This window comes from Suricata suricatta, chromosome 14 (genome assembly GCF_006229205.1).
Source record: "Suricata suricatta isolate VVHF042 chromosome 14, meerkat_22Aug2017_6uvM2_HiC, whole genome shotgun sequence".
NCBI lineage: Eukaryota > Metazoa > Chordata > Mammalia > Carnivora > Herpestidae > Suricata > Suricata suricatta.
Window position 1 is genome coordinate 68,959,416 of NC_043713.1, and position 24,615 is coordinate 68,984,030.

The 24,615-nt window shown below is 52.3% G+C and overlaps 1 protein-coding gene across 6 annotated transcripts; it reads right to left on the minus strand.

The window, feature by feature from the left end:
• Window positions 1-5,794: 5,794 nt before the first annotated feature.
• On the minus strand, window positions 5,795-24,596 carry PATZ1 (POZ/BTB and AT hook containing zinc finger 1). Of its 6 annotated transcripts, none has more exons than XM_029922094.1 (5): window positions 22,919-24,596; window positions 21,460-21,523; window positions 14,949-15,120; window positions 8,736-8,873; window positions 5,795-7,291 (listed from the first exon to the last, which is right to left on the minus strand). In XM_029922094.1, the coding sequence occupies exons 1-5, from the start codon at window positions 24,187-24,189 to the stop codon at window positions 6,876-6,878; spliced, it is 2,061 nt and encodes a 686-aa protein (XP_029777954.1). In that variant the 5' UTR covers window positions 24,190-24,596; the 3' UTR covers window positions 5,795-6,875. The 6 variants fall into 6 exon arrangements, with proteins under 6 accessions (XP_029777954.1, XP_029777953.1, XP_029777956.1 ...); XM_029922093.1 differs by having other exon boundaries at window positions 5,795-7,294; XM_029922097.1 differs by having other exon boundaries at window positions 7,179-7,294; window positions 8,736-8,808.
• Window positions 24,597-24,615: the final 19 nt, after the last annotated feature.

A 24,615-nucleotide genomic window follows, 5' to 3' on the forward strand; every position in this document is an offset into this window, starting at 1 on the left:
GGGAGAATAAATTAGTACCTACCCCAGAGGATTGCTGATATACGTAACGCCTCTGGTGTGGTGTGTGGCACATGGTAGTGATGTAATAAATAAAAAACTGGGGCGCCTGGTGGCTCCGTTGGTTAAGCATCCAACTTCAGCTCAGGTCATGGTCTTACGGTTCGTGAGTTCAAGCCCTGCTTTGGGCTCTCAGTTGTCAGCACAGAGCCTGCTTTGGATCCTCTGTCTTCCTCTCTCTCTGCCCCTCCCCTGCTCTCTCTCACACACACAAAAAGAAAAAGAAGAAAGAAAACTGTCTCTCTTCTGGAGGGGGGAGCAAAAGCTATGCAGACGAGGGGCCATCTGAGCTGAGCTTTTGAATAAAAATTCCCCAGGTGGGCAAGAGATAATAGGACTTTATAGGCAGAGGAAACTATATGAATAAGAAAAGTTTATCAGCAACCGAAAGTGAAAAAAAAAAAAATTAAACACAAGCCCTGCCCCTCATGGAGTTTGTGCTCCTTAACATGGACACGAAAGCAGTCAGCAGGCTCAAGGCAGGGATTTTGACTCGGAAGAGGAGAAAATCAGGAGAGAATGCCCTTGCAGGAGGGAGAGAGATGTCAATAATCATGCAGTTTCCTTTTCACTGTTGCCACAGGCTTTGACCTCTGCCTCATCTGGACAGGCCACGGGGTAGGGCACCAGAATTGGGGAGGGCAGCAGACTTTCCCTGAAGGAAAAATAAGCTATTTTCCTGTTGTGCACATCCACAGTGATACAAAGAAACTTTATTCAGAAGCACTTACCTCCGCACTGCCTTGTTCTCCAAGGAAACTTATTTTGTTAGGACAGATTTCTTCTCTTAGATAAATATTTGGCATTTCCTTTCATAGCAGTTTAGCAAAATCTGCAGATTCAGAGATTAATTGCTCTGCCCTCCTCCCCTCCACCCCTAGTGAGAATGGCATCACAGGTTATAAAGGCACCCTCCACTCTTGGAGAGGTGCAGAGTGGGGCCAGACGTAGCCATGGGGAGGGTGGGGAGCTGGCTGGGTCAAGACTAGAATTCCGAAGGCGCTGCTGCCAGGTACTGGGTGGCTAGGCACGATTAGGTAATTTGGAGGAAATCCCTCTAGCCCGGTTTTTCCATGGCCTGGGATAGATTTTAGAGATGCTACTGATTGATTTAAGGGCCAGTTTTAGGTAACTTTAGGGTGAGTGCCAACTATTGTCACTCAAATGTAAGAGAAGGCATGACTGTTGAATTTTCTCTTGCAAGGTGCACTCAGGAGAACTGGGAAGTTCTGAATTCGCTGCCCAGGCAGGCAGCCGTCACTTCATTCCAGAGTCCAGACCTTTCAGAAAAGCCAGAAAGCAGATAGATAAGCCCCCAGAAGAACTGGGGCAGACGGTAATGGTATTCATTCACCACTCCCTTCAATTCTTTCCTTCTGCCAGCTCCCTGCCCACCCTCTTCCCTTTGTGCTTCCCCCTCTACTACTACCCCCAAAAGGAGGTCTAAATGAAAAACAAAAGGACCAGGAAACAGGACAGGCGACCGGGCAGACAGTTCTTGTTCTGAGCACATTATGCCCTTCTTTGCATGGGCTCTGAAGTTCTCAGAACGACCTTGGTTTGGCAATGTGGCACTGCACTCTGCATGGATTGATGGATTGATCTGCAGACCAAGAAATCACAAGCTCCGTGTGTCAGATAAGCTTAACTCACATGAACCAGAAGCCCATGGTGGGCTGGGACCCCAGTCGGGGTGAAATCCAAGATTCGAAACCAGGGGAGGACGTGGAGAGATGGGCCTGGGCCGCGGTCAGCAAACTCTAGCCTCGGGGACAAGTCCAGCCAGCCACCTGTTTTTACAGCCTGTGAGTTATGAATGGTTTGTACCTTTTTAAACAGTTGGAGACAAATCAAAAGCAGCAGAATGTTTTGTAACATGTAAAAATTGTATGAAATTCAAATTTCAGTGTCCATCAATGAAGTTCTGTTGGAGCACAGCCATGCCCATCCATTTATGTATTGTCTGTGCCTGGCTGCCCTTACACAATGGCAGAGTTGAGTAGCTGTGACAGAAACCATATGGCCCACAAAGACGAAAATGTTTACCCTCCGGCTCTTTATAGAAAAAGTTTGCCTGTGTTCATTCTTTTGAGGGTATAGCCTGGTGAAGGAGATAGTGCAGGTAAACTAAAAGGGAGCTTTGTGCTTCCTAAGGTGCTCAAAACAGATCAGTCCATGTAATCCTCGCAGCAGCCTCGTGAACAGTAACTGTTATCCTTGTTTTCCACACGAGGAGGAGGAGACACACCTGCCAGAGGTCACCCAGTTAGAAAGTGGTGGCGCTGGGCTCTGCACCCAGCTGGCTATTCCTGCAGACCACAGTGAACCAGGACACCGTGGTGAAGACCCAGGAGAACAGTGGCAATGGAGGCTGTGAAAAGAGTGAGATTCAGATGCGCAGAGCCACAGAGGGAGAGGGAGGGTGTTCCCTGGGAAAAGGCCCGGGGCTGGGAATGAATGGTGCACACTGAGAATGGAAGGAGTGGAGTGGGGAGCTCCAGTTGGATGGGACAGCTGGGGTCAAGCCACGGCACTTCCCAGTGCAGGGGAGCCGGGAAGAAACAGTCTGGGCCTAGGCTCAGGTCCTCAGTGCACTTCTTAAAGCTGTGTGTTTGGGGCAAGTAGCTTAATTGTAAAGATAGTGTCTACCTCTTTAGGCAGCTGTTAAGGACAGACTGAAGCAATGTGTGTGAGGTGTTTAGAAGGGCACCTGGCACTCAGCAAACACAACACGTGCCATAATTATTGAGGTTATTGTTGTCAGAAACTGGATGTGTTGAAGGTTGGCATAAAGGCCTGACACATGAAAAATGAAAGCACAAGTGGGGACTTGTGCAAAAAATGTGGGATGGAAGCCAGGGAAATACAGAGGAGGCAAGTTGCTGTGGAGAGTTAGTTTTGGGGGTCCCCCCAAGGCTCTAGAGGGACAAAGGCAGACAGCAGGAAGAGAGGGAACCAGGGAAGGGCTTAAAGTTCACTGTCACCCATCGGGAGCCTGGCTTTGTGCCCAGCACCTGGTATACATTATTAATCCTCACTACAACCCTCCCAAGTTAGTCCTGTCACCCCCATTTTACAGATAAGGAAGCAAAGACTTGGAGAATTGCCAGAATTATAAAAAGTATCTCAGAAAGTATGTCCTGAGACTGGCCATAGCCCCAAAGCAACAGGCCCCCAGGTCCTACTTTTGGCTATCAGTGGTCAGATTTCTCAGTAACCCTATCTGCCAGGGTCCCCTGGTGCCTGGGGCAGAGATGGATGATCACTGCTATGGAGAAGTGAGGCCAGTACCCAGTCTTTGCCCAGGCCATCAGGCAGTGGCTAGACAGGCTCCTGGTGTGACAGCCCTACATGGGTGTTACAGTCCCAAGTGACTTGGTGGTGGGGTGCAAGTCACCTGAGAGGGTCACATTAGCATGAAAAGTGCTTACCCACACAGGGCCTCTGGGCACTCCTTCCAGCACTGACCTCGTGGCTTTTTCCTGCTGCACTGTGCAAGCCCTTGTCCTGGGGCCCTAGCAGGGTAAGCGCCTGCTCTCTGCTGAGCATGGTAGTGGACATTTACATGTGTGTAAAGGCAGTGTCACCAGAGCTTGGGAATGAAGGCTCTGGGGTCAGAAGGCAGCCCTGAGTTTGTATGCTGGCTCTGACACTACCTATGTGGCCTTGGGCAGGGGTGAGAAGGATGCCTCTACCATTCTGAGCCTGTTTGCTGGTCTGCAAGAGGCGTATGGTAATGCAACCAACTTCACAGGTTGTGCTGAGAATTAAGCACAGAAAATGTTAGCTCGGGATGATCTCCCCTAATCTTCATGCCTGGTTTATCTGATGAGGAAATTGAGGCTCAGAGATTTGCCCCAGGGTTGACAGTAAGCAGATGGTGGAGCTGTACAGCGAAAGCTTGGCTTTGTGTTTTTTTTTAATGTTTTTTTTTTTTTAATTTAGTTTTGTGGGAGCGAGAGAGAGAGAGAACAAGTAGGGGAGGGGCAGAGAGGGAGAGAATCCCAAGCATGTGAGGCTCGAACTCCAGAGCCGTACAGTCATGATGTGAGCCTAAATCAAGAGCTGGACACTTGACTGAGCCACCCAGGACCCCCCAAAGCTCAGACTCTTTACCCTTGACCATGGCAAAGTCATTCCACCTTTCTGCACCCATGTTCTGCACAGCTTTCCTCCCTGTGGCCTGAAGGGCACAGGCGTACAGAGGAGACGCAGAGGCGGTGGTGGGGGCGGGCAGGCAGGGGAACCTCGTCTTGCTGCTCAGCCCTCCAGGTGAGTAGTGTTTTGGAAGAAGCAGGTTACATGCTTTGTCGTTCCCCTCCTCCCATGCACAGTTACTGCTTTCTAACGGTGGCTCCTACCTGTCCATGGACATGTAAGGGTTTTGCGGGAGGTGGGTCGGGGGCAGGACCAATAATGTCTTGATAGTTCAAGGCCAGGTTCTCTGCCTTAATGCCTGGTGGGTGTCACCAGTTGGCACATCCCGTGGTCACAAGGCCATATGAACAAAGCCTCGGCATTTTAGGGTTGCCCTTTCCTCTTATACTGACATCAAATGGCCCAAGCCTCCTACATATGCCCCACAACCCAGCCAACTTACCTAAGATTTCATGTAGATGGCTTAGCAGTTTGTTAATGTGGGTCTAAGTCATTTTGTGCTTTGTTTATTTCTCCTGGTCTATGTTTATTTTTCTCTCCTTTATCATTTTTTCCCCTACTTGTTTGGAGGCTAAATGCTGTTTCTATTAGTTTAGGGGTTTCCCTCTTCCTCGAGGTTTCTCAAGATGCCCGGGCTAATTTAAGTCATCCCTCCCCTCTCGCTACAATTCCTGCTCCTGTTAATTCTTCATTGTGCTCACTTCTTGTCTCTTGTTTGCTGTTGTCTTTCCCTCTTCTCTTTTTAAAAAATTTATTTATTTATTTTGTGAGAGAGAACACAAGCAGGGGCAGGTCAGAAAGAGGAAGTTCTAAGCAGGTTCCACATTGTCAGCACAGAGCCTGATGCAGGGCTTGAACCCACAAACTGTGAGATCATGACCTGAGCCAAAACCAAGAGCTCATGCTTAATTGCTTAACCGACTGAGCTCCCCAGGTGCTCCTCCCCCTTATCCTGATACATCGCCACAAAGGGTGCAACAATCTTTTACATAACCCTGTAGGTAACAGAGGGTTGGGGGACGTTTCATGTTGCTGAGCTTCTTAGAGCCCCTTGGCCATGACAATCTTCACCCTGCCCATGTCCCTTCTCAGGTCCTAGCTAGTCGTTATGTTGGGTCCTCGTTAACTCTAGATCTTCTCTCCAAGAGCTCCACCCAGGCCCCTCACCATCCTGGGCCAACCTACCCACCCTCCCACTATTACTAATCCTACCTTGCCTAGTTTTCCTCCCTGGACTTCTTGCTACCTGAACTCACAGTTAACTCTGCTTACGTATAAACTCTCTTTCCCAGTAAGCTCCATAAGGGTGTCCTGCTCACCAGTGTGTCAGGGTCTGAGGCTGGACCTGGCACATAGCAGTGTAGACAACAAGGAGAGAGTATCTATTGAACAAATGGATGAATGCTGGCAGCCGAGTCCTCAGTGGGAACATCCACCTACTGATCCCAGTGCAGCTGCAGCTGGTATAATGAGGAGGAAGAGAGGTCTCCTGGGTTCCCCCCCGCAGGTGCCCACCCTTTGCGTCCCAAAGTCCCCGTACCCCCACACTTGGCTGAAAAACTGGACTCAGGGGAGAAGGTAGAGTAACGTACTAACATTTTTAATACAGTCTGATCAGATCAATTCACATCACCAGGTCACCCTGGGCCTGCTCACATGTGTCACAGCTGAGGTACACAACAATGTCCCCACCTGCCAGCTCTCCTGCCTTCCTGGCTACCAACAACCTTGAAACCCGCTACCTCCCTGACCAGACTGGCATTTTTAAAACTTTGCATAAAACTATTTCTTCCATAGACTCCAAACAATCAACTAGCCAAGTTAATTATGGTACATCTAAACAAAGCTTAATACTAACCCTAACGTGTGACTGCGGTTTACAAAGAGCTCTGTATCACCTGGGATAGCTTTCAGTAGCAATTCACTACAACTGGTCCTAAAAAATAATAACAATAATAATAATTAGAGAATTAAAACCCAACAGCAAGTTGAATGGTTAAAATCACGTAAGAACTGGAATTTGGGGTGGGGGTGTCCTCAACAGCCGAGCTTGTTCTAGTAGCGAAATGCTAGCCTCCAGGTAGGGCCCAGAAAGGTCTGAGGCCCTCCAGGTCAAGGGTTAAGCTCAGGGGCTCTCAGAGGGCACTCACCCCATGGTCCATAGGATGCTGTAGGCTTCCAGCTTCCTTGAAAACAGTTGGGTATCAGCACTGTGTAAGTGGGTGGAGACCCTGATGTGGTTTCTCTTGAGGGATATGAGAAGGGGGGGGACCCAAATCACGGAGGTCCCTGAATGCCGTCACGTGTGGGTTTGTGATTGGGATCGCTAAGAATTGAGCCCCAGGAATTCCAGCTTCTGCCCATTAGAGAAACTGGGACTGGTGTGGCCTTGGAGGCCTATGTAGTGTTTCCTGCCCTTGTCCCGTACCAAGTCTCGCAGATATTTCTGCAGAGTATCAGATGAGAATCTATTTCTAAAGACCACTGAAGGGATGGGTGGTGGAGAGGGAGAGGGTGGGGTGACCGGGTGGGGGGAAGGGGGAGTTAAAAACGAATAAAAATCTCTCAGCTACAGAACCCAAAGACATTACTTCCCTCCGCATTCACAGCATTTCTCAGCAGTCCCCGGTGGTCATTTCCATGGGGACACAGCATCTGCCTCACTTCCCCTCAGGCCCCATGGGCTGCTGGTCAACCTCAGGATCTACTAACGATGATGCAAACGCTGACTGAACAATCTGAAACCCAAAGGACTCGAGGAGAGACATGTTCTGCTGGGGAGAAAAAGGTGAGCCAAGGGCAGGGCCCAGGTCCCCCAGGGGGCCCCCAAGGGCCCGGACATGCACCTTCTGGATGTGTTTGTTCAAGTAGGACTTGGAGCGGAAGAAGCTCCCACATTCAGGGCAGGGGTACTTCTTCTCCCCATCAGACTCCATTTTGTTTTTGGGGACTGCCATGTCACAGGAGAAGGAGCCATTGGTGCTCTGCTTCTCGGGCGTCTTCAGGTCACTGGCATCTGAGAGGTCACCATAGGAGTCGGAGCTCTCAATCGGATCCTGATGTGAGCATTTCTGGCCTTCTAGGAGAAAACAAAACACACAGGAGAGATGAGGCCAGGCTCTGGAGATGCCCCCTTCTGGAGGGGTCGGGGAAGGCCAGCTCACAGGCCTGTGGATGGCAGCGGATGGCCAGCCACCGCCCTGGCAGAACCCACGGAGGTTCAGCTGGTCAGTCTGGGAGTCTGGTGTGCCTACGGGGGTGAGACAGCAGGGCCCTGGGGCTGCCAGCCTCCCTCGCCGTGGACTCTTCATGCAGGTGCACGTGTATCGCTCACCACCATCTCAGCCTGCTTCAAGGAAGAGGGTACGGAGAGGGGGCCTCCACTGCTTCCACCCAAAACAACTCAAAGACCCCCAGTTCCTAGGCACTCTGCTGGCTGCCCTGATGATGCCGAGCAGGTGTATCAATGGCCTCACTTCCACACCAGGCTAGCTGCACCCTAGCAAGGCAGAACCAAAGCCGCAAGGTCCTCAACCCAGCAGACCCCACTGATGGCTGAAACAGAAGCCAATCCTTTTCCCAGTGCTGCAAACACAAGCCCTGCCTTCCTTCTGCCAAAACCCATCCAGGGCCCAGCGGCCAAAGCATAGAGATTAAAAAGCAACTTTGAACACCTCAGTCAGCTGACTTTCCCCACACGGGGCTCAGGACAAGCTGGGCCTTAAGACGATCCTCATTGCTCTGCTTTGTCCTGCCCACACTGAAGTCCACCAATCAACCCTGCCTGGGTTCAGAGAGCCATGCCGGGAAGGGAGGTCTGTGATGGGAGCGTGGAGCATGCCATCTCTGCCATCTCTGCCATCTGCCAAGCCCCTGGCATCATCCCCAAGGCAACAACTAGAAATACCACAGAACAACCTGAATCCACAAGTGAAGGTGGGGCCTCGGGAGCTCTCTGCAGACCAACTCCAAGTCAGAGGCAGTCACGTAGCTCATTAATCGCCATGCATCTCACAAAAGCAGCCAGAGGCCCACCAGAAAGGGCCACTCACAGCAACCAGTCACCCCTATCAAGGGGGAAGCCAGCCCTTGGCTCCCCCTTGCCCACAGGGTCAAAGGAAAAGAAAGCATACAGCCACAGCTCCACACCATCCTTACAGGGCCACAGGCAATGGACAGGCCCAGAGTGACTCATCATGCAGGACTCCACTTCCGGCCTTGGGCCCCCGGGCATCCCTGCAGGGCTCCAGACAGTGGGGGCTGGCCAGGAGCAAGGGAGGAGGGCTGGGGAAGAGGAGGCGGGGGCTGGATCTTGGCAGTGCCCTAAAAGCCTCACTCACTGCCCTGGAGTGAGATACCCACTTGGGACTTTTGTCCTGGAGGCCACTGCCACTCAGATCTCAGAGCCTCCTTGAGGCGGCCAGCAAGCTGGCAGCCTTCCCGCCTCCCCACGCCCGGCCCAGCGCCCCCACAACACAGTCTGCGCAGAGAAGCAAAGTGCAGAGCAAGGGGTCGCTTGCCTTTGTTGCCATAGGTCCTGGCGCAGTGGAACGCTGCTCCCCCATTCGGGATGGGCTCCTGGTGCCTGGAGACCTGGGGAAGGGGAACACCGTGGTGGGTTTTAACATGGACCTTTAAGTAGGAGGCAGAGGAGAAACCTAAACAAGACAAAAGGAGATGAGATCCCGCGGCCAGCACAGAGATACCTCTCTGTTTTCCCCCACGCCTCTCCTCTGGCCGCTTTTGCTAGCATTCCCAGGTCAGCTGCACCTAGAAGGGGCCCCCTTGTTGGCTCAAAAACAGTTGCAACCACAGGAGCCACCTGACTCAGGATGGATGGCACTGTCCTCGAATTGGCTTCTCTGCAGAGCCCACTCTGCAAGGCTGCAGTGGAGAACCCACGCCGGGTGCCTGGAGGGACGGCCTGAGATCCTGCTCCCGCCAGGGCCAGAGGCAATGCCTCTAGGCTTGCTTGGTGCCTCAGTAAGAGCAGTTGGAGAAGATGTCCCACAGCCCCAGGTCATCTGCAGAGACCACGGCTAGAAATGTAGTCAGAATAGTACTGAGGCTCAACGGCAGCCACAGGACTCCAGCCAGCAGAACGCCTGCTTAACACTTGTAAAGGCAAACTGCACAACAAACCAGATGGAGGCAAGATGAAATCCCAAAGGGATGCCTCCAGGAGTCCCCTTCCTTCTATCTAGCAGGACACGTTCTATTTTGCTAACTTTCTCACTTTCCAAATAACTGGATTTAGCAACTCTTCAGACCTTCTGAGGAACAACAAAAATAGCAAGTTATGTTAAAGAGGCTCAGTCAGCTCTTATTCATGGTCATCTTTCAGTTTGGGTTTGGAGTAGCCATTAGGTTCACTTAAGGAAGAAAAAGTGATATCTTTGCCTTCATTTTGGAGGAGGGGCAATCCAGCCATCTTGAAAACTGCAGCAGCCCAACCCAGATGTTCTGGTCAGTTTGAGTCATGCAACAGCTCAGGCTGGGCCGACTTCCACACCAGCCACAAGTCTGAGGTCATGAAACCAGGTGGGCCAGTCAAAGGAAACGGACTTGGGTTTTGCAGGAAGCTGTGTCATCGAATTCCACCGTGGTCAAGGATCAGGACGTGCCTTCAGCAGGAACCAAAGCATTTTAGCATAAGGTCCACCTGGTGTGCCAGGACCCTTTAATCTACTCCAGATCCGGTGACACATTCTCAAGTGCTTTTATTCCCCCTTTTAAATTATAGTTATAGGATAACAGTGGGATCCACTCGAAACAGGTCAGAGGCTGCAGGGTACTGTGTAATGTCTGCACAAGTCTGATTTGGCATGGCCTTTCAAATGCTGCTGGAACAGTAGTAAAGGTTCACTTTTAACAAGTGATAATGGTGTGCCAGGGCCCAGCACGTTGCATGGATTATTCTGTAGAATTCCCCCAGTCACCCTATGAGCTGGGAATTATTAGTACACCTATTTCATAGATGAAAAAACAAGAGGGTTGGTAAGGTTACGTGACTTGCAGTCACATGTGCAGCTACTAAATGGTAGAGCTTGGACTCCAACCCCAGGACCATGTGCTATCCTGTGGTCCTTAACCACTGAGCAGACTCTTTAAAGGGCCCTGGCCACAGAAACATCCCTTGGAATCTGTGGTAGGTTTCATTTATCACCATTTACCCTTACGTGTTTCTGCCATATTGGTGGATTAGAATGGAAGCAGCCAGTAGACAGGAGCTGACCTGTGGAAGTCTTCTTTAACACACACTCCCCTGACAGTAGAAGTTGGTGGTTTCAGAGGAAAGGGGCACTGAGTGAATTTTCCTTTCTTTCCTAATACAGCTACTTTATAGACCCCTGGTCCAGTTGCTGGTGTCCTGCCCTGCCTGGTAGAGCGAGTTATCCTGTGCTGTGACCAAGTAGTCTGCCTGGAGCCAATCACGGGGGACAGACTGGCTTAAGAGTAAGGTCCCATATAAACATTCTTATGAGGGAAGCTGCAGTCAGGAATGAGCAGGAAAGGCTAACAGGAAACAGGACGTTAGCCCTGCCGCTGGGATTGGTGCTATGGCCTCTGGCAACCCACATAAGATATCAGGACTTTCCAAGGACACCACAACTCCACTTTAGAAGGGATTTGTTTTGTTTTTGTTTTTGAATCCCTTGTAGAGCCTCTGAAGTGGTATGAAGCCCTCTCCATGGTATAGCAGAGGAGGTCCACTGAGATTAAAGGGGACAGGAAAGGAGGAAAGGAGCACCAAAAATTATTATATTTACTCCTTGTGGAAAGAAGGAGTACTAGAGGAACACAGCAGATGCTCAGTGAAAATCTGCTATGTTTTCCTGAAAAACAGCCTGAGAAACACATGGCTAGGTCCTCTTAACTTTACCCCAGCTGCAGACTGTACTATCTATAGCAAAACCACATGGCAGGGTGGTAGGAGTGGATCCACAGCTGCCACTTAAAGCCCGGAATTTAAACACAGAGCAACTCAGCAGCCAAGTGTTGGGATAAAACGGAAGTTGAGTTTTGGAGAACACATCTTGAAAGCCAGAAACGTTTAGCGGGAATTCTGAACTCACCTGCCCATTCACCACTGATTAACCAAGAACCAGAAAGAGTTTGATTCAGGGACCAGAATGATGTCGAAATGGTGAGCACACACGTGACTTTACTACAATCAACAATCCAGCCTCCCCCACGATCCAGAGATGAAGAGTTCACAAAGACTGCTGCCCCTCCACGGCATTTTCTTGCTTGGTGCGCTGCAATTTGCACTCCAGAAGCAAATCTTTCACGAATTCCACTTCCATAGAGGGGTCAGAGACTGCTTTCTTGTCCAAACCCTGGCAGGGCCATGCCCAACATGGCTGTGCTGATGGAAGCACTAAGTAGGTTTGTCTCCGCTCAGTCCAGGGGAATGGCATGCTGGCTGCGTCCAAGACTGGCACTGGTGACAACTTGTGCACTCACCTCAGACTGGGGAGAAGGCTTCCCCCCGCATAAGCGATGATGTTGGATTTCTTTTTTTTTTTTTTTATAGGTTTGTTGTTTTTTTTGTTATCGTTGTTTTTCTTTTTTTTTTTTTTAATATTTTTTATTTTTGAGAGACAGAGAGAGACAGCGTGAGCAGGGGAGGGGCAGAGAGAGAGGGAGACACAGAATCCGAAGCAGGCTCCAGGCTCCGAGCTAGCTGTCAGCACAGAGCCCGACGTGGGGCTCGAACCCACGAATCGCGAGATCATGGCCTGAGTCAAAGCCGGACGCTCAACCAACTGAGCCACTCAGGCGCCCCGATGATGTTGGATTTCAAATGCTGTCTCTGTTAAAGGCGGATTCCCAATAAGCTATCCCTCTTTCTCACACTAGTACGTGTACATATATATACAAAGACCCTGCTACAGAAAATTTTTAAAAGAAAATCATGGTGATCTACCAGGTCCTTCTCTCCTTCCCATTGTTCAGTTTAACTCATTTCCTCAATTTGAAAATGAAGAAACAAGCTTTTCTAGCATCAAAACTCCTTCCACTGCAAATAATCTTCCTCTACAGATGGTATGACCCACATCCTGCTATGTCTCTAGGACAAAGACAAGGTCATCGATCTCAAATGTGGGGCTAGAGCAGCCAGGCTGCCTGCCTCCCTTCTTTCTCATTCTTCTTGGGCAAAAGTCATCTGTGTGGCAAAGATCAGAGGATCTTTTGGTAGTTAAGTTGAGTGCCTGGAGTTGTTGGGAGTGGAGGGTTTCAAAAGGCACCTGATCCAACCTGGACCGTCTGACTATCTGGCTGACATCAGCCTTTGCTTGAACCCTCGTGGACATAAGTACGTTAATTTATTTGTGCACTTCCTCCTATATCACAGCCTTGGCGCTGGGCAGGGAGAAGAATGACCCAGAGTTTTCTGTATTCTGATTCCAGGGTTTCGATGTCTTTGGTATCCTTATCCTCTTCCTGGACAAACTACCTTCCTCTTCCTTTTTCTTTTTCTTTCCTTAGAAGTCGTCTCCTTCTATTTCTGCCCAATGAATGAGTCTTGAGATAGAATCCTGCTCCTTCGATCCTAATAAAGACCAAAATTGTTTTCTCTTCCTCCTGTATGCCTAGGAGAGGTCGGACCAGAGTCCTCTTTTGTCTTGTTGGAGGAATGGAACTTCCCATTCTGACTCTCAGACCCAGAGCTGTTTGGCCTATGGTCCAGATCTAGTCTTGGTTTTTCTGAGAAAAGGTGGGCTCTGGTTTGACTCTTCTGGCTCCCCCAACCAGTCACGTGGCCTGTGGCTGCTGGCCAAGTCCTGATGTACAACAGTTGTTGGCTTTGCCACATCAGCTGTCTCCTAACTGGGTTGACTTTCCCTGCTGTTCCCTGCTGCTCTCAGCTCTTCTTTCCTCCTGAGCTGGGCCCCCAGGGGCTGTGGCCCTGGGTCTCCCGTCCAATTCTTGCCCGACTAGGCAATCTGAGCTAGGCTCTGAGTTTCATCATTAACATCTTCCTCCGCTCTCACTGTTATCCTGCCTCTGGTCTCTGACCTCAGTTCTCAGATAGAGAACCTCCGGCTTGAAAACGTGACCAAACACCTGCTGATGGCTGGCATGTTGCAGGTTTAGTTATTTGTAAGGAGCCGGTTGAGGGGGGTGGTTCTGTCAGAAAGCCAAGTTAGGATGAAGCAAGATAAGAAACCAGCTTTTTCTAGAGCTGGGGCAGCCACGCTCAAGATGGTCAGCCACAGCCCGATAACTCCCCACATGCACAACCCCGCTACTCACTACCTAGGGGAAGCTCCTGCCAGAAAGGGTTCGACTGACGTGTCAGAAAATAGGACAGATGCTTAAGTAGCTTTTATTTCCACCTCCCTGCTTTCACAGCAGATTTCCTGGTGGTACAAACATTGATATCCAGTGGCTTTCAAGGCAAACCCAGGTGTGCAATCCCAGGGAGGAACCCAGCTCCAGGGCACCAAGAATACCCAGTTACTCAGCAGTCTCCCTCCACCAGCGACCTCAGGGCACATGGAGACAGCAGAGGCACCTGAAGATTCCAGCCAAGGACCGCAAGGGTGCCTGTTCCAAACCAGAGTGTCAGTGAGCTGTGTCTTTCCTAACACTGTTACAAAACACAAGAATGAGACCGCCCACGGCTGCAGGTCCTCGTGGGGAGTTCAGAGATCTTTCACCTACCTTGTCTCCTGGGATCGTCACAACAACCCTGTGAGGTGGGCAAGCCATGGTATTCTTAAGCCCATTTAAGTGATGGAAAAACTGAGGCTTAGAAAGGGGAAGGGAGAGCTCAAAGTCACAGAGTAGGGCAAGGTAGGAGGGGCATGGACTAAACCCTTAGTCCAACTCCAGTTCAGTACTCCATCCACTAAGCCATACCCAAGACTTCCAGAGGCATTGGGACAAGAGTCCCAGGAGAAAGGACTTCCCAGCAAGGTCCCCACCTGGCCAAAGCAAGCGCACCGTGCAGAAGCATCTTCACGCCACCACAGACGGCTGCCCCAACCTTAGGCACAGATACGGCGCAAGCCTCCTCCACTGACACTGTGTTTGCACAACACAAATCTTAGCCGTCCAACCACCAACAAGCCCTGGGGGAAGCTCAGAGGCAGGCTGGACTTCATCCAACACAACACTGGGGCCACAGAGCCAGACTCCACCTAGGCCCACTCGGCCTCAAGCACACTGTCCTGCTCAGAGCACCATCTACATTCCTGTCTCGCCAAGGCCACAAGTCACCTGGGTTTGGGCTCTTTTCTGACCGTTTGTGTTAGAAACTTTCTGCCCCTTGTCCATCTCCAGACTCAACCTCCTTCCTTGGTTGCTGAATTTCACACGCCAGTGAAATCAGCCAGCAAAAGCTTTCAAGCAGGACGCCCTTTCTTCCCACTTCTTGGGGCTTAGTGACTCTCCCACCAACCTCAGTAGTTCAGTGGTGTCTACGAAATGTATCCATCCTGCCATCCGCACAGCACGTGTTATGAGCCCAGACTCGGAACCTGTACTCTCTCCTTCCGTTCCCACTTGCTGATCTCCTGGTAACTCCTATTCCAAGCCCCCAAGTCTGGGAAGGAAGAGGTGGCAAATAGCTAGCTGGGCAATAAAGGTGTTTATCGTTCAGTGGAAAGGGAGGGCCAGCCGTGCAAGGAGTGGAGTCTGAGGCAAGGCGATCAGGACACCCCTGGCCTCCCACACAAGCTCAGGCCCATCCCCTGGAAGTGAGGAAACAGCAGGGAGATTACCTCGGTTACAAATACTGCAGAAGTTGCTGGGCCCCTCACTGTGCTTCTTCAGGTGGTCCGCCATGTACGCTGCCCGCAAGTACTTCCCACACACCTGGCAGGGCACCTTGTCTTCATGACAAGCCAGGTGGGAGCGCAGACGGTCTCGAGTGGCGAAAGAAGCATTGCAGGTCTGAGGGCAGAAGGGAAAACAGGATGAAATGAAAACTGGCATCACATTCCTGACTTCCCACCAAGCACAACAGGAAACAAAAACTGTTTCTGGCCAACACACGGACTCCCTGTAATAAAGACAGCTTTACATGTGGCCCATGCTTTCTCCCCAGAATGGCAAGTAAGCTGCTCTTATTTTCCATGATGCCTCCTCATGAGACACCTGGGTTGGAATTATTGGTTCCAAATGGCTACCATTAACATGTCCAGAGCCTGGCACATTAAGTTCCACACTCCTTTGCAAAATAAAGATTCGGCATTTGTTCATTCTTAAACATGAAGAGCTGACTTTAGTTGCACTGACTATAAGTGAATTTACAGAAGTAAACTGGCATGTGAACAGACCACTCTTCCTGTTCTCAATCCTGGGTTTTCTCTACTTGCTTTATACAAAGAATTCAATTTATCCACTTTATTCAAAAGTGATGTTAGTCTTGGCCACAGGGAAATGGAAAGGAAAGGCAGGACAAAGCACAGAGATGACTCCTTATAATACTCTTGCAGGCTTGTATTGAGAAAGCAGCCCATGAAACGATAGTGTCAATTCTGCTAATGTGAGAATGAGCAGAGAGAAGGAAGGCTGCCTGATTCAGAAGCATTTGTGGGACGTGAAGCTGGGGAAAAGCTGGCAATGACAAGAATGATACCACTCCACATGGACAGAGCATGCATTCTGTGCCAGACAGGCACCACGATTAGCCTTTCCAAGACACTGATCTCCTGCAATCCACCCTTACAGCAGCCCTCCAAAGCAGGCCATGTTATCACCCTCCAAGAGAGCATGGCTGTAGAAAGCCACGGTGTGAGCACCAACTCCTAGCAAGACCCCGAGCAGATGACCCAGGAGCTGAGGGTCAGCATCAGCATCCTGGGAGGCAGCCCCAGGTCCCCAGGCATTTCCTGTACCTGAGGGCCTGACTCAGTCTCAGTCCCTGACCTCTCCCCACCAAGAGCCCTTCCTCATCTGGGGCTCACCCAGGTACCCCAGCCTTGGAGGTCACAGAATGTCAGGGAAGACTCCTTGGGAGAGTTTCAGTCTGTTGACTTTCAACCTGTTTTGGTTCCATGAGATGTTTTAGAGGTTCATGTCAAGTCTGACTCCCTTTTCTATGTGTGTGTGTTTACTATTTTAGAACCTGAAGAGAAAGCAACATTCATCTTTAAATGCATTACAGAATGACCGTTAACCACTGAAGACACGCCACCCCATTAACTCACTAGAGGGGGGCTGCTGCTGCCATCTCTGCTTAACCAAAGTATATCCTGAGATCCCGAGATCTCCAGGGAAATGTCTGAACCCCATCACCTCACATGCAAATGCTTATCTCCTTGCTGTATAGTCAAAGCAAAGCAAGAAACCAACGTATTTGATATTGTGGAGGCTAAAGACACCTCTGTGCCTATTCCAGTCCCAAGTGTCTGTGCACATCAGGACAGGCTTTGCCATTCTCCATCATTCTCTTTTAAGTAAATGTTAACACATTTGAACAGAACATCTTATGCTAATGAAATACTGCAACTGTTTTAATGCCTTGAGTTTATTCAATTGGCAAATGAGGAAGCGGAGTTTGGAGAGTGACTTGCCTAAAGCACAGGACACTGCTCCTAGAGAAAACAGCAGTCAAAACACTGCCACTACCAGGCCAGTCCCTTACCTGTCCTAGCCTCCCAGCTTCCGGAGGTATCCCTCCCTCCCCTCACTTTATGGCTGGGCAGACAGAGGCCCTGAGGGGAGACAGGACTGCTGGAACGTGAACCAGCCGCTGAGCCTGTGCTCCTCCCGTTTCCAGACTCGGCATCCATAGCTTCTGGAAAGTGAAAGGTACCGATACTTTCTAATGTAGTGTGTGGGGCAGCTAGGTCTCCCCTGAAAGGGAGAGGTGACAGCATTTGTGCAGACAAACTTGAGCACTCAGGTGACTCAGGAAGCATCATGGGTGCTTGGTCTCAAGGCCACAGGTGGGCCCCACCTCAGAGACCTCATGATCCAATCGTAGGTGACAGTGGGGGGAAAATTCCTTCTTCCACCCAGCCCACATGCCTGTAAAGAAGAGCAGGGGCTGCCAAAAACACCCCCACGAGAAAGGGGTGCACCTGCCTTTTTATCTGGGGATAAGAGCCAGCTTTGCCAACCAGTGACCTGAGGACCAGCTCCCCAACAACAAGAGGCAGTGTGGTCTACGCCTCAGAAAGGAACCAAAAACAGACCAGGTGTAAGAAAATGCGTTGAAAGACACCTTCAGAATTCCATCTTCTGCGGTCCCTGGGAAAGGCGCCACTAGAGGAATGTGAAAGTGATGCCTTGTTTCTCTTGCCAACCTCCTTTGGGGTCTGTCCTTTAAAGCACTGCTTGTCACACTGTGCTACCTAAAGATAATGGACAGCCAAACCTCAATTATCCACAAGTGGATTATCCATTTGAGGGATTAGCTAGGCAAAATTAAAATCCCAGACCCAGCAGACTTTCCCCACCCCTCTCCTCCATTGATTATGTCTCAAGGAATGAAAGCTAATGTTAGCCTGAGCAAACATAATTAGGAATGGAAATCTGCTGAGGCGGGGAAGGGAAGCACAAACATAACAAAAACTTTCACTGTATTACAAAGCCAAGCTGAAGTGATTGTTGGCTTCTCTGTGCCAGAATTGACCCTTCATGGCTCCAGTCCCCAAGGTTTTTGGGGAGAATTGTTCAGAGTGTACAAGCCTGAGTCTAGGCCTGTCAGAAGTTTAGACAACACAGAACGTAAAGAGACTGGTCACACGACACAAAAGAGTGGCCAAAGGGGAGAGAGATCCCAAAGAAAGGGACACCTAGAATCTCTATACTGGGGCCACTCAGGAGAAAGACACTTCCCATCCTAGAGACATGGAGAAGACAGAGGGACCCTGATGGGACAAGAGCAAGCCAGCATAGCATGCTCTGATCACCACTGATGTTCGGAATGGCCGCCACCTTGCCCATGGCCCTGTGCCCAGGCAGCCTGTTGTTGTTAGGAGCACACCTGCCAGGTCCCCGCCCAGCCACCCTAAGCTTGGGTCACCTCTGGTCATCACCACTCAACACTGAGTCCCAGTCATATTCCCTTCAGTCCCCTGACAGTTTCTCCCCATCCCAGAATTCCTAAAGCTTTTCTTCTCAGGGGTTGAGCAGCTCAGGATTGGGGCCCAGATGGTATCAAGGACACTAGTGTACATCCAACCTTTGGTGGCCTTTGAAGTCTGGCAGCCTGGGGGTAGAGCTAGGGACATGGTCTTAAGCAGTCTTTTTATAGCCCTGGAAAAGTCTAAGGGCAATAAATGGAGGCTCAGTGCCATTGGCCTCCCTGGCCCCCTTCTTCTTGGTGGTGCCAGCTCCCTTCAATTCACTTCAATTCATTCCTTCTCTAATGAGCTATGCTCCAGCCCAAACCACCCAACTAGCCCCTGAGAAGTGGGGCCACCAGAAGGAATGGGAGAGGTCTTGAGTTGCTCTGGTCTCTCGGCTTCAGGCTGAACTCCACACGGGGCATTATCCCCCACTGCATGTGCTAAGCCAGCAGTACCGGGGGCATCTGAGCCAGTTAAGGATGCTTAGGCCAAGCCCTAAGGAGATTTGTGTGTCACTGCCAAGCCTGAGGCTTCGTGCCTCAACATTCATTCAGATGGCCTTTTCACTCAAGCTGTGGCATCAGTCTCTATAACTGGCTCTGTAACTGGTCATCTATTGCATCAGGAGGGGTGGAGAGGTATAGCCGTGCCTTGCTCTTGCCCAGGGAACCAACTCCCAGAGAGGCATCTCTTCACCTCTGATGCTTTCGGAATCTACACCATGCAAAATAGATGCCCCTGCAGTTTAACCAAGCTGGGCACACCAGCCGGCCGGCCCAGAGCCTGAGAGCCAGCATGTCTTCACCTGCTGGGTCACCATCAGGGGCATTCTGACTATGGGGTTGGAGGTGGGGCCAGTGGGTCTGTAAGAGTGTGTTGGGGGGGCGGGGCAGGGCAGGAGCGGGCTCGCATGTACACCGAGGGACAATGATGTCAGTGTTATGACAGAGACCGAGGACAAAACACACAAAGCCTCAAATGTTAGAATGAAAACTTTTATCATCACTCCTGTTATCCCCACAGAGGCTGCGGGGGCTAAAGGGCACACCACTGGGATCTGGGTGGGTGGGGGGTGTCTACATCTGCTGTATCAGCCCACAAAAGCCATATTTTAGAATAAAGCTACTGGTTAGTCTAGTTCCTGAGCAGACCTGCTAGTTAACCTCAAAAACACAAAGGTCTAATTCACTAGCCAGAAATGAAAGCAGGACCTGTGTGAGTGGGAAGGGAAGAGGGCAGCACAGGTCCACCCAGCTGGAGCTGTTCCAGTCTCCTCTGGAGGGGGATTCACCACTAGAGTAGGGGAGAAGGGCAGCCAAGCCCCATTCTAGAAACCTCACACCTTAGGGGAGGCCATGCCAAGGGAAGGGAAGCACATAAGCCAGTGACTTAGTTATGGGAAAGCACCAACCTCTAAAATCACCCCAGCAAAGACAGGCAGGCACTCAGGGGTGCCACCTGTTAAAGCGGGAGAAAAAGGCAAGAGAACCCAGAAAGAAACCTGGAGGCTATAAGGGGGACCCAGAAAGGAGCTCCTTACTACCCCTGGGGTCCCTGAGCTGGGAAAGACTCCAAGTCACAGAGAGGAGCTGGGCATGGTGGGCAGGAATCACTGTGGTGACCTCTCCGAAAAGTAGGGGTCACAGAGCAACCGCCATTCCCGTTCCCGTCCACGGAAAACCCTCTCTGGGTCGAGGCTAGCCTACAGGCCACTGGGTAAAGGCCCGGCTGCCCTCTGAGGCAGTCCAGCCCTGCCTCGGATATCCCGGTGGGGCTGGGCAGAAGAGAGCGCTGCTGGAGTGTGCTGGGCCCAGGTTTTCAAGGGCTGGGAATGATTTTTTTAGAGAAAGGGAAAAGGCGGTGTCAGGAACCGAAAGGGACGACCTCCACAAAGCAGGCTGGGCAAAGTCCCATGATGGCAGGTCGCTAGGAAGAGATTCCAGGGGCGGCAGGCCGCTGCTGCTCCCAACCCACACCTGGAAAAAGGGCAGAGAGTGCAGGTTACCCCCCCAGGCCGCCAGGCACGCCCCCACTGCCCTCTGGGCTCCTCCTACTCTGCCAGGCTGCTCAGCACACTACCTGGGAGAGTCAGAATGTGCTCCGTGATTAGAGAATCAGAGAGAGAAGGCAGCGAGGCACAGACGGATCCCAGCATGCCCACCCTGTGTCCTCATCTTCGGAGGAGGCCACCTAGCCTCGCTGGCTGTGAACATTGTCCACACCTGGCCCCAGGGGGCTCACTGCCCTACCTACAGAATGTCCATTCCTCCCTGCAGGTCCCCCTAAACCCCCCCTCCTGGCCACCAACAGGATAAGACAAACAGGTTACCCTACCAGAGACTGTAAAACAAGCGCCCCACCACTCTGTGGCCCCCTCAGATGGCACAAACTTGGCACGGGAGGGGAGATAGCCAAGAAGACACATGCATTTTCCATCGACAGAGGAATGCTCAGTGGCCAGGAGAGGAAATTCCATTTTCTGGGCACGCAGGGCCCCCAGATATTGTTGAAGCAGACAAACCAAGGGTGAGAATCTTGCCCAGACTTCCCTACCTACTGCTACACAAAGAGCTCACAAGGAGAGGAAACCTCCTAAGTCCTCAGAAACCCTAGCTGTTTGCACATGTGGTTCAGCATGGGTTAAACAGGTGCCAGTGCTCAGAGAATGAGACCATCCACTCTCATCCTCCGCTGTCGTTCCTACTGCCACCCCTTGTGCCCTAAGCTCAGGGGACCCAGAAGGTCAGGCTGCCCGGCAGACAAGGGGTAAGAGCTTATGGCTGAACCACCAGGAGCTCTTTACAAACCCTGCCCTCTCCAAGGTGGCCCCTGTAAACCGCTGGGAACCAGAAGCCAGGCCCAACGGGGAGCCAGTGCCCCCAGGACAACACTTGTGCAATGTGGCCCACCGTTCAAGGAGCTGGCAAATGCCAGGAGAGGAAAGCCAAGCAAAAGAGTGAAGACAGAGACAGGGTGGGAACCAGGACCCAGCAACCAGGAAGGAGGGGATATCAGCGGTTGGCGGGGGAGGGGGCCAGGGGGAAGAACAAAGGAGGAAAGCAGGCGGAGGGTGGAGGGACAGAGGGGGAGGTGTGCAAAGCGGTGGTGGTCAGTCAGCCGACCCAGCACACACATCAGCTGGCTTGTGGCCGCGCTGTGTGAAACAGCAGCATTCTCTTTCAGCCCATCTCTGCCCTGGCCCAACCCCTACCTGACACTTATGAGGCCGCTCAGAAGTGTGCACCTGCTTGATATGTCCATTCAAGTGATCAGGCCTGGAAGAGAGAACCAAAAGAGACTTTAAAACAAGACCTCAAAAGACAAGACTACAAACTTGGCCAGACCCCCACCCCCAAAACCTGCACACAGCCTGTTGGAGAGGACTCCCTCTTCCCCATCCCAGCTTGACAAAGACAAAGTCACCACCCAGCTCCACAGGCCCAGGCTTCTCTGCCCTGGTTTTCTCTAGAGGGGGAAGGGAAGTGTCTCTGACCTTGCCTACCTCCCCACTCCCCCCACCCCCCTACCAGAAGCTCAAATGATTTCTAGGACCCGAGGAGGAGGCTTTAGAACAGGACAAGGCTGCCTTACTGCGGCCTTTCTGGGAGGGGGTATGTGTGATTCATTGTCCAGACTAAAGCCCCTTAGAAACTCAGTATTCCCCTCCCCCAGCCTCTCCCACCAGGACAGCCAATGAATGCCACCCAGATGGAATTCAGTCCCCAGAGGCCAAGGGATAGAGCCTCAAGTCCCCAGCTGGGCTGGTAAAACAGATGCCCGCTGGAGCAGGTGGGCAGGGGCTGCCTGACCGGTAAGACTGGTTCCTGGTTGGGGCTCCTCCAAGGGAGTTCTCCTTCTGGAGGTTCACACAGACACAAGGTCCTCAGTATCCAGGCAAGTTAAAACCAGCCTTTTATTCTGAATATTCTCTTAAGAGGAAAAACAAAACAGCCCTTTGCTCCCAGACAAGTCCTCCGTTTCCTATCAGGCTCACTAAAAAGTGAATCTAAAAAGACATCCTGACTCCCTCCTCTCTGTCCTGAAAACATAACGGGGATCTGTGGGTTCAGTTAGGCTCTGGAGCTACCAGATCAGAGGAGATCAAAGATTTTGGTGCTGGGAGACTCTGGGTGCAGAACTCTGTGCTCCAAGATCCCAGGAAACAGAGGGGCAAAGCTTGAGTGCGCCCATCCAGGATCACCAGTGCTCTGTGGGGGGAGGGATTTGGTGGCAGGGAGTGTAAGAGTCCCAGATGCACTTGTTTCAGCCCCTCCCTGGGCAGCCATTCAAGCAGGGAAAGTCGATGGAGGAAAAGACTCCCGCCCCCAGAGAGGGCCCCACGCCTGGTGCCGGAAACACAAAGGGAGCCTAGGGAGAAGAATGGGGAGGCCCGGTGGCTGTGGCCTGAGGAATCCAGCCCCTTCCCACAAGGCCCAAAAGGAAGACAGACAGTAGAGCACGCCTAGTGCCAGAGAACTTCCCTGAGGGAAGAGAAAGCAGCTCTTGGCCACAAAACTAGGGCCATTAAAATACTCTCTACTGTCTCCAAACCTGATGTGGCCCTAGAGAATCAAATGACTCTCACCAATCCCACACCTCCTGATCTCAACAAGAAACTGTCCCATGAGCCAGAAACAGGGCAGGTCATGAGGAGGGACACCATTCCTCACCTGGAGAAGCCTTTCCCACAGCTCTGGCAGATGTAGGGCTTGCCCACCGACCCATCGTGGGACCGCACATGGTAGGACATTCGATCTTTTCTCTTGAACCGCAGCCCACACACTGGGCAGGAATAGGGCTTCTCCCCCGAGTGGGAAAGCTTGTGCCGATTGAGATGGTACACATCACGGAAGATCTTGCCGCAGATCTCACATGCCACCTGCTTCCTGGTCCGGCTCCTCTTTCGGGGGCCATCGGGGTCCTCAGAGATGGGTAGCCCATTCTCACCCAGCCTCGGAGGAGGAAGGTCGATATAACCCAGCTGAAGGCTGGTGACACCATGCTGGGCCTCATGCTGTCGGAGCCGGTTGGCATCAGTGAACACCTTTCCACACAGGCCACATGGAAGGATGCCTGCCTCCCTCAGGCCCCCTGGGGACCCAAACATGGAGTCCAGCAGGTTGGCCTTCCTTGGGCGGCCCCGGCCTCGCTTGCCAGTCAGGGGAGGGGCACTGGATGCCACATTGGGGAATGGGGAAGTCAGCAGTTGGGGGGACAGGGGTCCAGCCACCATGGGCAAGCGGTCCACCCCAGGTAACACAGGCAAAGAGGCTTGGCTGGCAATGGCTGCACCAGCAGCCCGGGCTGCCTCCTCCTCGGGCTGCATGCTACCTGCAATGCCATTGCTGTTGGCTGCCAAGGCTGCCCCGTTGGTCATGTCCAAAGGGAAGCCCAAGTCCGAGGTCCCAGGGGGCCGAAAGAGCATGATGTCTGCCCGGGCAGGGGGCACCAGGATCTGCACATTAGACTGTTTGATGACTTCCTGGCAGATCTCAATGACCGACCTCATCAGTAGGAACTTGGCAGCAGTCATGAGCTCAGGGAAGCTCTCCAGGCGAACCACGATGCGGGAAGTGTAGGCGAAGTCCAGGATGTCCCCAAACACCTTGGAGCTGATGGTGTGCATCTCCAGCTCCCGGCTGCCCCCAGCCCCGCCGCCTGGGGCCGCCGCTGCACCCCCCACGTCAGCGGGACCCCCGTCTGCAGCTCCGCCGTCGCCTAATTGGGCGCTGAACACCGACTCAAAGTACTCGCTGCAGGCGGCCAGCACGGCGCGGTGCGCGGGGAAGCTCTCGTCGCCCACCCGCAGGAGCACATCGCAGAAGCGCCCGCCGTTTTTGCGCTGCTGGTTGAGGTTGTGCAGCATCTCCGTGCTGTGCCTGCTCACCTGATAGGTGTAGCAGCCCGATGGGCCGCAGGAAGCGTCGTTCACCCGCTCCATGGCCGCCGCCCCCTCCCCACAAACCCGGCCGCTGCGCTTGCCCGCCCCCCTCCCTTTCCCTAGGCAGCAAGAAGCGGAGCGCAGTCGACGTATCTACACTCCCCACACGTGCCGGCCCGGGGCTCTGTAGTCTCGCAGGTGCGCCGAGCGCACACGCCCCCTGCACGGATCGGACTGTCTAGACGGCAGGGCGCACCACCTCCCACATAGCTGCCCCCACCCTTGCTAGATTGCGCGCTCCTCTCTCCGTCCGCCCGCTTCCCCTTCTCGGTCTACCTCCTGGGGGTACGCGAGCAAAGAGGTGAGCCCCTCCTGCAAACGCGCCTGCCACCTCCCCTCCCGCCCGCCAGGCGGCGCCGGCGCGCAGCCAAAAGGGGCGCGCGCGCGCGGGGAGGAGGCGGAGGGGTCTGCCGCGCAGGCGTGCGC